The sequence below is a fragment of the Mauremys mutica genome, chromosome 2, assembly GCF_020497125.1.
Source record: "Mauremys mutica isolate MM-2020 ecotype Southern chromosome 2, ASM2049712v1, whole genome shotgun sequence".
NCBI lineage: Eukaryota > Metazoa > Chordata > Testudines > Geoemydidae > Mauremys > Mauremys mutica.
In genome coordinates this window covers 168,593,080-168,606,669 of record NC_059073.1, presented here as the reverse complement: position 1 = coordinate 168,606,669, position 13,590 = coordinate 168,593,080, and the positions used below count along the sequence as shown (strand labels likewise).

At 40.7% G+C, this 13,590-nt stretch overlaps 1 protein-coding gene across 3 annotated transcripts in view; it reads right to left on the bottom strand.

Annotated features, from left to right (window-relative positions):
- Positions 1-1,135: 1,135 nt before the first annotated feature.
- Positions 1,136-13,590, bottom strand: part of NSUN2 (NOP2/Sun RNA methyltransferase 2) — a 57,765-nt gene continuing 45,310 nt past the window's right edge. For 2 of the 3 annotated variants that reach the window (XM_045005000.1, XM_045004998.1), the window contains exons 16-19: positions 9,271-9,351; positions 7,829-7,967; positions 6,313-6,352; positions 1,136-3,582 (exon numbers count right to left, since the gene is read on the bottom strand). In XM_045005000.1, coding sequence (XP_044860935.1) covers positions 3,186-3,582; positions 6,313-6,352; positions 7,829-7,967; positions 9,271-9,351 — 657 coding nt within the window. In that variant the 3' untranslated portion in view covers positions 1,136-3,185. The remainder of the gene's footprint in view (positions 3,583-6,312; positions 6,353-7,828; positions 7,968-9,270; positions 9,352-13,590) is intronic. The other variant, XM_045004999.1, reaches the window with a different exon arrangement.

Sequence of the window (13,590 nt, the reverse complement as noted above, 5' to 3'; positions counted from 1 at the left end):
TGGAATATTGTCCATAGACAAAGTCTTCTTGCAAAACAAGCAAACTTCTGCTACCATCTATCACACATTTATATTCTTTTTGTGTTTACTGAACATTGATTAATTGCAGGAAATCTCCACAAGTCTAAAAGGGCTTTTCATCCACTGCATTTCCAGAGGCTTTGGAAATATTTCCAACAGTATTATAATTGCTTAGTCTCTCTGACGCCCTCTTTTGTCTCCTTTTCTGCAGTGTGTAACTTCAGGGATACATGAAGCCAATGCTCAATACAAAAAGTTGACAAACATGTCTCAGCCATTTGAACATTAGGCTAAGTAACATGTTATTGCAGAATACATTTTAGGAAAAATACACGATTCCAAGCCTGGAGCATAATGGAGATGCCATTTTGAACAAGTAGTTCAAATAGAACAAGTAGTTCTATACAGACCAGTAAGAGTTGCTATCTTAGCAACTCAACCAATGGTAAATTAAGAGATGCAATACCACCAGTATTGATGGAACATGATTATTCCACTCTCTCCCACAAAAATCTTATAGAAAACAATGAGTGGGAAAATAAATAGATGGCATATATGGAAAGGAGATAGCCTGGGAAGACAGGACTGATTCACTCACTGCTCTGGGCCAGATGTGTGAATTATCCATTCTTTGCAAGAACTGAGTCAGGACAAGAACATCATCTCTGTCACTGCGTCTGTGGGGTGAAGCAAGAGTCAGAAGCAGCATCACAGTGTATTAATAATCCTTGATTGACAAATTTCCTGGAGAAGTCTGGACTGACTACTGCAGAACTGAGTAACTGTTTTCCACCTTTGCTCTTGTGGTGGTGGTGGTAATTACTGTTGCTGCAGAAAGGAGGGGGTACATCACGGAGCCCTCCCCCAATCCATCTGTCCCCAACCAACACTACTGTCCCCTCTACCACCCTTGCCTATCATCTGCCTCCACACCTCCACACTCTCTGCTTTGCCCACTGCAGCAGTTTGGCCCCTCCCTCTTCCCCTTGCTGCCCATATAAAAAATTTAGAATGAATTTTGCATTACCATTTAGCAAGAGAAAACTCCAAGTGCCAAGCAATGGTAGACATTAAGTATTCTTTGGTTTACATTATCTTTAGAACCACACACAAAAAACCAAAATCAATCTTTTATTGATGTAAACAGGAAAAAAATGCCGATGCGAACTTGTTGACAAAGTCAGTCAATCCTAACAGCTCATGCAACCTGCTCATGGGTGTCTTTTCGTTAGATAGCAACATAATGGCAGGCATCATTAAAATAAAAAACCATACTGACAAATGAGAATGTGAGCGGGTGAATTTCTACACTGTGTTCTAACAGCTTTGATCAACAGTATTGACTGGATAAGAGTTACTATATTACAGGGAGAGGACATTGCAGGACTTGTACATGAGACCTTAAGGTTCAAAAATACAACAAATATTTCACCCCTGCCTTCCACTCAAATCAAATGCTTAATTCTCAAATGCAGACGAGCAAATATGAACTGACTGGATGCCAATATTAAAACAACATGAAACCCAAGTCACCCTAAAAGAGAGAATTACAGAGAGTTAGGAAATTATTTGGCAGTTCTTGGCATACAAACCTCTCTCAAGGAAACCTCTGCTAAGTCTTTTTCCAGTTTATAAAGCTGCCCAAAAGTTGCATAGCCAATTTCAAGTTGATTTGATCAAACAATAGAGGAAAGAATCCTAACTTTCATTTAAAATATATTTAGCAGGCTTTTCATTTCCAAAATGGACTCATCTTTAACAAATGAAATATGAGCTTTGAGAATAGTTTTCTTAACTGTTTTCATAGATTCTTAAGAGAAAAGTTTGTTACTACATGAGACTTTAAAAAAAATGAACAAAAACCCCCACACTTGAGTACCTTTCCCAGACCTGAAGAGCAGCCGTCTATAGCTCAAAAGCTTGTCTGTCTCACCAACAGAAGTTGGTCCAATAAAAGGCATTAACTCACCCACTTTGTTTTTTCTTTTCTATTCTTTCACACGTCAGAAGATCGGACATTCTTTATGAAATTGTACAAAACTGAAATAGAGACTGTTAGTCTGATAATGTCGTTGAGATTACAGATCAGTTAGTCATAGCTGTGGGCTATCATTGAATTCGTAAAAGTGGCTCTGAGCCATTTAGTACTTTGTGTATCAAACCCACCACTTTAAATTCCACCCATAATTACCCACTAAGGCAACCAACACAGATTTTGGAACACTGGTGTCATGTGCTCCAGCTAGGAAGCACTGCTTACCTAGGATTGCCTTCTGTGGCAGCTTGTTTCCAGGTACACATAAGGTATAGTGCCCAGGTAGAGTGCAATGCAGCAGTCTAGTCTTGAAGTGACAGAGGCATGGATTACAAAAGCATGGTAGGCATCAGGAAGAGATGGCTGCAGTTTCCCAGCCAGGCACATGACCAATAGTGTTCCTGGACATTGCTACTGTATGTTCACCCAACAAGAGCTGGAAATGTTACACAGACATTAACTGGCTCTCAAACTTGGGAAACTGCCTTTCCATCTAGGACTTTTGCACATACAGAACATATATATTTGTACAATGAGTATTTCCTATTTGGGGGGTTGTGTCTTGTTTATAACTTTGAATTTACTCAGTAATAAGAGTAATTTTTCTGGTAACTGTACTAGTTGGTACATCGGCCCAATATGTTTGATACTTTACAACAGCCTATTTAGTATCGTTTACTATAGAGGAAAATTACTTCTCTTGTAATTATGTTTCCCTGAAAACCTCATGCAATTTCATGTAATTATGTTTCCATGAAAACCTATTGATCTTCTTTCAAAAATGATCCTATCAAGACAAACTCAGACAGGATTTACAGATTAAATAAACAATTCATATTTGAAAAATCAATCTCTATACACTGGTGCATAGTCCATCACCGGCAACAGACATACCACATTACCAATGCTATAGAGTTAAATGGGAAGAATAAGAAAGACTCTTAGGGGAAGATTTTTTTTTATTTAAAAAATAAAACAGGAAGGACCTTCTGTAAAAAGAATACCTCATGCCAACATTTCAACCTCCCCCAAGAAACAGAAACAGTTTTAAAAGTGTATTTACATACTGAAGACAAAAGTCTAGATTACATCTCATAAAAGTAACACCAAAATGACAGACAGTGAAAACTCAAGCTTTCACACTACTAAGGTCAGCAATGTCTCTATTTTCAGCATTTTCAGTGGAAGGCTGGACATTTTCCATTTTATTCTCTAGTTCTATAACACTGCTTTCCATAAGCTCATGAATAGGTTCTTCGTCCACTTCTGCCTCCATTTTTGTGGCTAATTCATTGTGTTCCATATCCATCTCTTCCTCCATGTGCTTTGTGCTGTCCTGATCTCCTTCCTCTGTTTTACTTTCAAAATTCTCCTCTTTCCTCTTTGCTTTAAACACTTCAACTCCCATCATCCTCAGGTAATGAAGTCTCTCATTCTTGGGCACAAAGGCACGAAGTGAGGTCTTTCCATGCCAGCCACACAGAACAATAGGGCACTGAAGGGTATCAGGTTTTCTATTAAAAAATTTGTGTTTGGTAAAGATTGAGTAAATTAATATTTAAAATATTTCTGTAGAAATGAATTCTCATTAAATAGCTACACACATGATTTCAATAGAGCAAGGCAACAGTATTATGCACCTCTAACAGCAATTTTACTTTTAATGCAATACCTAATCCAGCACTATTTAAACACTGATAAGGACAAGTCAATATTATAGGTTGTGAGAGGAACATACAGGCACGTAGAGCAATAGCTATATAATTCATATATCATAGATTCATGGAGTTTGATCAAATAGGAGAATAGACTAAGGCCAAAAGGCACTATTTGTCAGAGGCCACTACATTTCACCTAATTTCCCTGTACTGAGCCTAAAGCATGCCTTCCAGAAAGGCATCCACTCGTGATCAGAAAACATGGAGTTGGAGAATCTCTCACTAGCCATTGGAACAAACTGCCAAGGAAAATCACCCTATTTAAAAAAAGGGTGCTTTTTCTCTAATTTTCATTTGTCTGGTTTCAGCTTCCAAAAACTGGTTCTTGTTACATCTTCTCCCCTAGATTTAAAAGCCCTGAGAACCCAGTATTCTCTCCCCACAAAGGCACCTATGCCCTGCAGTCAATTGACCTCTCAATCTTCTTTTTGATATCCTAAACAGATTGAACTCCGTAAAGCATTTTCTTCAGCACCTGAATAATTGTTGTGGCTATTTTCTAAACACTTTCCAATTTTTCAACACACTTTTCCATTTCCTTACACAGTAGCGAGGAAGGGAAGAGTTTTTAAATCCCAGGATTCTTTCCATATATGGAAAAGACAGAGAATCCATTGATCAAAATTGAACCAGATGTATAGAAATTTGAAAACAAATATACTCATCCAACTTCCCATTAGCAAACAGAAAATTTTCCTACTAAGCCATCCATTTCTGCATCATTTAAGCATTCCTTTAAAATAAAACTGTCTGGTCCTTACAATTTCAAAAGGTAATTTTCTCAATGTGAGCTGTTACCTTTGTGAGTTGAATGACAACTCCAATGCCTCTGTTACTGCTCTGCGTTTTACAAAGTAAAGACAGACAAGACAATAGTCATTTTCACTTTTTCTATTCCAAACCCTGCAGGCAGTGAAACTGGTAAAGAATCATGTTAATTTCACTGTAGAGCTGTGCTCTGCAAAGCTATTAGCAGCAACAGAGGTAAGCACTGGAGTTAATGGGGAAGGAGGAGCCAAAAAAAACCCAAGACCATAAGGAGGAATAGAGAGTATGTGTTGGATATGTCTCCCCTGCCAGGTATTGCTCTTGACCTTAGTGGTGGGCTTCCATTCACATTTTTCTTTATTTACTTGAGGCTAGTTGGCTTAGTCTTTGAGTTAACAAGTATTTCAAGCTTTGTATTTACATTCAGAGCTCTGACAATAGTGAAGGTGAAGTGCAAAGCCTGCTTAACCTCTAAGGGCTTGGCTACACTTGCAGCTGTAGAGTGCTTTGGGTTAAACCAGCCTTCGGAGAGCGCACTATGGAAAGCACTCCAGTCTGTCCACACTGACAGCTGCAAGGGCACTGGTGTGGCCACATTTGCGGCATTTGCAGTGCATTGGGAGCGGTGCATTATGGGAAGCTATTCCAGTGTTCAAGTGGCTGCAACATGCTTTTCAATTGGGGGGGTGGGCTGGAGTGTGTTGTTTGTATGTGGGGGGAGAGAGAAAGAGAGGGTTTTTGGAGTGCTGAGAATATGTCAGCACGCTATCTTGTAAGTTCAGATCCCCCTAACCCCCCTGACTCTCACTCAGTAAACGTTTGTTTTGCCCCGTTGCAGATAAGCAGCTGCTGTCTGAACCGGAGCTCTGAAAAGGCACTTCCGCATTCCTCAGCCGATTTCACAACAAAGAGAAGAGAGGCCACTTGACTTAAGGGGATTATGGGACATTTCCGGAGGTCAATCAGAGCACTGTAACTTAACTCCCGTTTACACTGGCCCTGGGGCGTCTCAGCCAATATGCAACAGCCGTTATCCCTCTCATGGAGGTGGAGTACAAGGAGCGCTCTAGCCAGGGAGTCAGAGCGCTCTATGTGCCTTGCCAGTGTGAACGGGAGTAAGGTAGAGTGCTCTGGGAGGCTTTATTGCAGTATAAAGTCCCAGTGTAGCCAAGCCCTAATCTGCCATGACTTTTTAGAAATGCAAGTTTACAAAAATAGCCTCCACAACTGCACCCATTTAGAATCCTAACTGCCTGATCACATTTACAAATCACGTTGGCATGTAAATTAGAAGCACCAAGCTGCACCTAGAATGCTGAAGGACAAGTTCAGGACCAAACAAAAATAAGGGCCCTAACATCCATGGCTGAAAGATTTAAAAAATAACAACATTTCTTGACCAAATTTAAGGAGAATCAATATTAGCTTTTTTTTAAAATGCATGACATGCTAATGCCACATTTATGAATAATTTTCATGCTCCGACACTGCCTATGATGGAGTGAAGTACCACTTGGCTGTTGCTAGGCATAACCACTAAACTAAAGGAAGCCTATTTTTCTAATCAGCAAATACAGTGAAAATTAATTCACAACAAATATTTTCATTTAAAAAAGATGCTCAAATGCTTTAAAGTGACACTGAAATTCAAGATAAAGACCCATTGTAATGAGTTTCGTGATTTTGTTTCTATATTCACATGTATTTCTCTTACACATTTTCTGAGTGGGGATAAGTGAAAAAATATATATTAGTAAAGCATCTACTTACCTGGGATCTGGTTCATACTTCAGGACAATGCTCCCCATTGCTAGAAAAGAAAGATTAGGTAAATTTACTTGGAAACGTATTAAAAATACTTGTGATTCCAAAATATTCTAAAAGCAAAATGTGTATTGTTGTACAGCAATTTGTTCAGCAATCAGAACAGTCTTATCACAAAAACAAAAAACCACCTGCATAGAAACAAATATATGCCTGAATTCTAGAACAATAAAAATTTCTCTCCACAGATCTGGTTATGGGGTCCATATGAAGTATTCAAAAACAAATCAGAAGTCACAGAATGTTGGCCAAAAGACTAGGTTAGAGTTTTGGAAGAATACTTTTGTCTCTACATTTTATCTTAAAGGGACAGCATCAGGCATGCAGATACCATTGTGATGAGTATAGATGCAAGATGATATAGAACCCTGGCATGAAAGAACTAAAATCAAACTTCTGTCTGAAATTTTACAAGTAATACTTAAGACTACTATGGCTGAAAGAGTTTAACAATTGTTTTTTATTCTTTTGCTTTACTGTGTACATTTGACAGAACTATGCTTAGAGTCATTTTTACTGTTTCTCCTGTATAGTCAGTGCCCTGTTTGTAAAAGGGTTTTTCACACAACAGGGAGAGGGAAAAAAAGTTCAGAGTGGGCATCTTTTCCTACTTGTTTAGATAAAATATTAGTATATTTAATCTAGAGATGGCCTATGCCATCCTTAAAACATACAATGAATAAAGACACCTGCAGGGGTTAGGAACAGCTTCAACTAAAGTACATGCAGGAACAAAAATAGGCAGAGTTAAGATATGTGGCTAGTCAGAAGTGCTTGCTGAATTTATGCTTTGTGGGAATCCCAGACCCAGTGACTCTTCTGGTTCCATGAAGGTCACGTTCTATGCAAGAGTCCAGGCTCTCTGGGTTCTGCAGGGTTTACAAACTTTAGTCTAGTAAGCTTCCAGGGTTGGGGCCAGATGGAGCCACAGCCTCTGGAAAGGCTCTTGTCTCCAGCAACATTAGAATGTCTATATCAGGGGTAGGCAACCTATGGCACATGTGCCAAAGGCGGCAGGCGAGCTGATTTTCAGTGGCACTCACACTGCCTGGGTCCTGACCACTAGTCCGGGGGGCTCTGCTTTTTAATTTAAATTTTAAATTAAGCTTCTTAAACATTTTTAAAACCTTATTTACTTACATACAACAATAGTTTAGTTATATATTATACTTATAGAAAGAGACCTTCTAAAAAGGTTAAAATGTATTACTGGCACACGAAACCTTAAATTAGAGTGAATAAATGAAGACTCGGTACATCGCTTCTGAAAGATTCCGACCCCTGGTCTATATTAACTATTGCACTATAGATGGCTAGAAGTCATGGCTAAGACTAATATATTAAAGTAGCTGGATGTTGGATTTTCCATTAATTTGAATGGATAACTCATTGCAAAGAGTCTGCAAGTTTTACAGATACAAAATAGTGCTCTATTTCGCCATAATAAAAACAGAAAGCTTACCCAAGTCTTTGACCCGTTTGTGTGTTTCACTGCTAAATTTACTTAAGAATGGATTCTCTTGAGTTAACAGCACTTTAACATCTTCTATGCACACATTTATAATCCTTGCATTAATGAATGGGTACAGTGTATATATTCCCTAGTGGTAAAAAATACAATTAGTTTCAAAATGCAATCTCTGCTTGTGATGCTATATAAAAGATGGGTAGCTATTTATCACATTATAATTATATAACTGCAATAAATCTTATACAAGTCATCTAAAGTATCTTTAGAAAAGTTATGATTTGCTAATTGATAATCCTGTTTATTTGCATGTATCATCTTTGCATCTGAAGTTATGATTATCTGCTATATATTTGTATCTCAAACTTGTGCTTTTGTGTTCCTAGGAGACAGCCCCAGACAAATTTGCATCAGCACTAGCTATATCTGTGCTGATGGCCCATCCATGAGTTAATAGGCCACTGAAGGGACTCAACTCGCCCTGCTGTTCTTCTTGAGGATGCCTCAGACAGCCTGGAGCCACTGATGCCCTATGATTCAGCAGAGCATGTAAGGAGATGTGGTAAGGGCATATGACCCTGGACTCCATTTCTGATAGTAAATTTCCATATACCTGTGCTGTGTACTATAAATTGCAGTTATGACATCACTGCATCATTTTCATTCTTGCTTCATTCCTCTGAACTGTAACTTTCTATGGAAGCTTTGAACAAAGGACTGAATGACCCTGAAGCTTTCGGGCATGATCCAGAAAGCAACTTTTGCAAGCCAGCAGAATTATCTCTGCTATGAACCTGACCTACAACTCTAATCACTTGTAATGTATATGATTCCTTTGACTATTTAACAACTTTTTTTTTTTAAATAATAAAACCTTTAGACTAAAGGAATTGGCTTCAGTGTGATATCTGGGTATGGTCTAAGTCTATATAATGACCTGGGGAGTGACCAATCCTTTGGGATAGGAAGAACTTCATATGTGATGAATCAGGTTTTCAGTAACCTCTCATCATAAAGCCCAGATGTCTGGGTGGTGATACGGGCTGGTTGCTTAAGGGGACTGTGTTGTTAGCTTCTTGTTAACCAGTGTAGTGGTACAGAAGCTCATTCTATTACTGGTATGGTGAAACTAATGTTAGAATAACCACCAGTTTTGGGTGTGTCTGTCCTATTTTTATCAGTCTGTCCTGAGTTTGGCATTCTCAGCTGTATCCCACACCAACCACGATCACACTGCTTTCTGAAGATCAAATTAAAGAAAAGCTCTGAATGAACAGTAACATCAGAACACAATCCATTTGTTTAATGCAGTTTAAAACGCTAAGTTTGGAGGCTGCATTTCATAATATGTAACATTCATATTGAGGATACAGCAGGCATTATGGGGAATATGAATAGAGATCCCATGATATGAAAGCATAGTGCTTTGCAATTACCTCTTGTGCTAGTCTGAAGGCACAGCCGAACTGTTCACCATCACTGTTGCGAGACCAGACTTTTATCCCAGTGTTAATAACCTGTCAATCAAAGTAAAAAAGTACCAATAAAGTTTTTAAGGAAAACCTAGTTTAAGAGTTACGTAACTCATCTTGAAACTGCTTAACTAGCAATCACAGGGAAGAGTAACTCTGCAATACAGAGGTCTTCATTTCTGTTGGAGATTGAATTAAACTCAAAAGTCAGAATCAAAATTTAGACCAGCTTACATTATTAGTGCTGTTCAAGTTATAGTGTTTTGGGAGAAAAGGATGAATAAAAGTTCCCAACTCTGAAGATACAGTTATACATCTTGTGGTATCCTCTTGCTAACCACTTCCTTGTTGAAAATTGATCACTTATCCCTATGGGGAGAAGAGGTGGTCTTGCGATTAAGGCACTAAAATGCTTCTAAGAAATAGGTTCAGTTTCCAGCTCTGTTTAGGACTTCCTGTGTGACCTTGGAAAAGTCACTTAAGGCCAACATTAAAACAATATATACTGTGGCAAGGCACCTCCTTCATTTCACCAGACTTAGCACTTCCCTCTCTGGTGATGGCGGGCCTGGGGTAAATCAGTCCCACTCTGGGCAGTGTTTGCCTCCCCCCTTCTGTGCTCCTTTGGCGGTGTTTCCAGGGTAGGCCCCACAGTTGACCTAATGGGTGATCCTTCATCAAAGAAAAAGGGAACAGTCTCTTAAACCCCAAAACAAAAGGGAATACCTTTCCTTGCCTCCTCACTGGGGCACGGTGTCATCCTGTTGCTTGCCCTGAGATGTCAGTCCTTCCCCTAGCAGGCACTCAGGTTTGGCTGTTCCCCTATGAGAAGGAGCACAGCCTCTCAGCCCGGAAAAAGCTTGTTTTCCAGCTGCCACTAGCCTGGCAGTAGCTTGTCTCTCTCCCCACTCTTCTCTGCCTAGAGGAGAGTTTTTTAAAGGCCTCAGGCAGCCCTTAATTGGATTCAGGTGTCCCTAATTGACCTGAGGTAACCCCTCTTAGCTTGTAGGAAAAAAGGCCTTTAACATTCTAGGGCTAACATATCTGCCTTCCAAGACCCTCTTGCAACCATCTGGCCTGACTTTGTCACTAATACACACACGTGTTTTTAATCTTGGCCTTAAGTGACTTTTCCATATATGTATGTGTGTGTGCGCGCGCGTGTATTTTTTATATAAAATAAAAATGCACATACACGTACACATTTATTGTTAAGATCCTAAATCCATTTTAAGCACCCATGCCTAGCAGCATAACCTACCCAAAAAAACAAACAAAAACAAAAAAGACAAAAAAACAAACCACCCACAAAAAACACCTTGACATTAATCTTTCAGTTCACATCTGTACAATGAGAATATTTCCCTGTCTCACAGGTGTGTTCCAAGGATAAGCCTTTAATGTTTGTGAGATGCGCAGATACTTCTCTGATGAAAGCCATATAAATTCCTTTATTTGGGAGGCTATGAAATCTCTGAACACTTCCACACATAATCCAGAGAGCTGTAATACATTTCTTTCCACTATAGGCCCATCTGGAAAACAAGAATTCCACTTCACACAAAAAATTTGAGGTTTTAACATTTCTGCTCTGTTGTGAACAAAACTTTTAATATTTTTAATGAAAAAAGCCCACACCCCAGAATAGCCAAAAGGCAATGGTCTGGGCACTCGCTTGGCACGTGGGAGACTCAGATTCAAGTCCCTGATGTGAATCAGACCTTAATGACTATTCTGCGAGTAACCACTACATTTGCAGAAAAAAGGGAAGTTATTTACTGGTTCAATAAGTGGAGTTCTTCAAGATGTGTCATCTATGTGTGTTCCATGTCTGGTGAGCAAGTACTCCATGCACTGGAGATCATAACACTTTAGCCTGCAGTGTCCCCACTCCCTGTACAGCCTCAGGACCTTCACCACTTTGAGTATATAAAGCAGGGTGGAAAAACAAACTGACCCTCTGTTCCTTCACTCCTATTCAGTTTGAAGTATTAGACTCAGCAGAAGCTGAGAAAGGAGAATGTGTTGTGGAACACAAAGACAACACACCTCAAAGCACTCTAGTTACTGAACAAGTAACGTCCTTCTTCTTTGCATGCTTTTCTATGCATGTCCATGTTGAGTCTGAACTTTTGATGAGCTTAAACTTAACCCAGACTTGATGTCTCTGCCTGAAACTTTTAATCAAAGCTCTGACCTGCGAACTACTCATGACACCCCCCCTCCCCTTAAGTAGCCATCTCCCCTTGTCTTTTTAAATTTACATTTTAACCTGTTTTATCCTGTAGAATCTTGTTTGATTATGCATGACCATTATGATCTGTTAATCACTTTGTTTACTTCTGTGTATAAATATTGATGCTCACCCCTAATAAACTTGCCACACTTACTCCGAAGCCTTTTAAGCTAAGGATAGTGTGAGCCCGTTGATCAACGAATTGGTGTCTGGTCTCTGACAGATTGTGAGCCCCATACCAACTCCGCACGAACTCGGGTGCTGGAGAGGTGAGTAAGGACTTGCTTTTTACCTAACAATTTGGGGGCTCGTCCGGGATATCCTTCTGGTGCGGTGCCTCTGTCCAGTGGTCAGACCACTCATATACGAATTGGCAGGCGCCACGGGAGATTTCTCCCAGCCAATTCAATATTGAGGGGTCGTGTACTGGACAGCAGGATAAACGCCAGTTGGAGGGCTCCTGTCAGACACCATGGGTCAAGGGACTAGCGTGCCTCTTGAGAGTCCGCTGGGGATTGTAAATAAGTTATGGAACGAAGGGAAACTCCCAGTACAGACAGGAATGTCTAGGAGGAAGTTGTACACACTGTGTGTAAGGAATTGGACTGGGTATACCGCGGTATTGGCCGACCCGGAGATGAGGTGGCCTTCATATGGCTCTTTCGAACAGGCTGCCTTAAGAGGAGTAAGGAGCCAGATCGAAAAAGACCATCCGGGACAGTTATGTTACTGGTTTTGTTGGGACACAGCAGCAGAGCTGTGGAAATCTTTAAAAATTATGGCAGTCAGGTATTCTCCCGAGAGTGAATCCCCTCCATGTTATTTCGATGAAGAGTATAAACCACGGCATGTTTTGACTCGTCAGTTGGTCCCCACTGCACCTGCCCCTATTCCTCCGCAGGGGAACTCTCTCCAGAGCGCAGAGGGGAATCTGCAGGACTCCAGATTGGAATCTCTGCAGAGGGATAAGGAGGAAATGGAGGGGCACACCTCGGGAGGAGTAATTACTAGGCAAAAGATCAAGCAGATGCAGCAGAATGCATACCCCTCCCCTGAGGATAGCCCAGAGGCTGCCTCCACCAAACCTTTTATGAGTAATGAAGGTGTAAGTACAGAAATGCCTTTACAGGTGCACGACCAACCTTTTGTGGACAATAATGGCCAGTTACAACATACTAATATTGTGGAATATAAAGGATGGCTAGAATGGGACTTGAAAGAGTGGGGACGGTTGTCAGGGTCCTTTGGGGAAAATCCCCGAAAGATCACAGAACTTTTAGAAAGATTGTTTTCAAGTCATAATCCTACTTATACGGATGTAGATCAGTTAAGTAGAGTTTTGACCGGAGAGGAACGTAGTAGATTGTGGATGGCAGAAAGGACATGGGGGGATAGCGATGCGGTTAATACCACTTGGATGGATAGGCGGGATCAAGCCGCCGGCTGGAATCCCCTAGACTGGAGTCAGCAAAGGCTGACTCAACTGCGAACAGACCGAGAGCGATTGTTAGAGAGACTCAAAGAAATGGCTCACCGCTCGCCTAATCAGGCTAAGTTCATGCAGATTCGGCAGGAATCTGATGAGCCACCCAGAAAGTTCTGGTCGAGGCTATTGGAGGGGGCCCGAATGTTCACTCAGATGGATCCTGAGAGAGAAGCAGACCACCCTACTCTTATTTCGTTTTTTCTGAATCAGTCAGTGCCCCCTGTAAGGGATTATTTCTTAAAGTTTCGCCCTGGTTGGGGAGGTGAGTCAGTCACTTCAGTGTTGGACGTAGCTGATTTTGCATGGGAGAAAGAAAGGGAAAGTAGTAAAAAGAAAGAGAAAAAGGAAGAATATAAGTTGATGGCTTTGGCTTTTCACGGCGGTATTCGAGGCAGAGGCCGTGGCCGTGGCAGGGGATTTCAGGGTGCTCGGGGAAGAGGGTCCTGGCAACCCCAGCCACCAGGAAATTGTTTTCAGTGCGGACAGCCCGGTCACTTTAAACGTGAATGCCCCTGGGGACGCCCAGAGGGTCCGGTCGCATCCGCAGATACTTACACCAGGG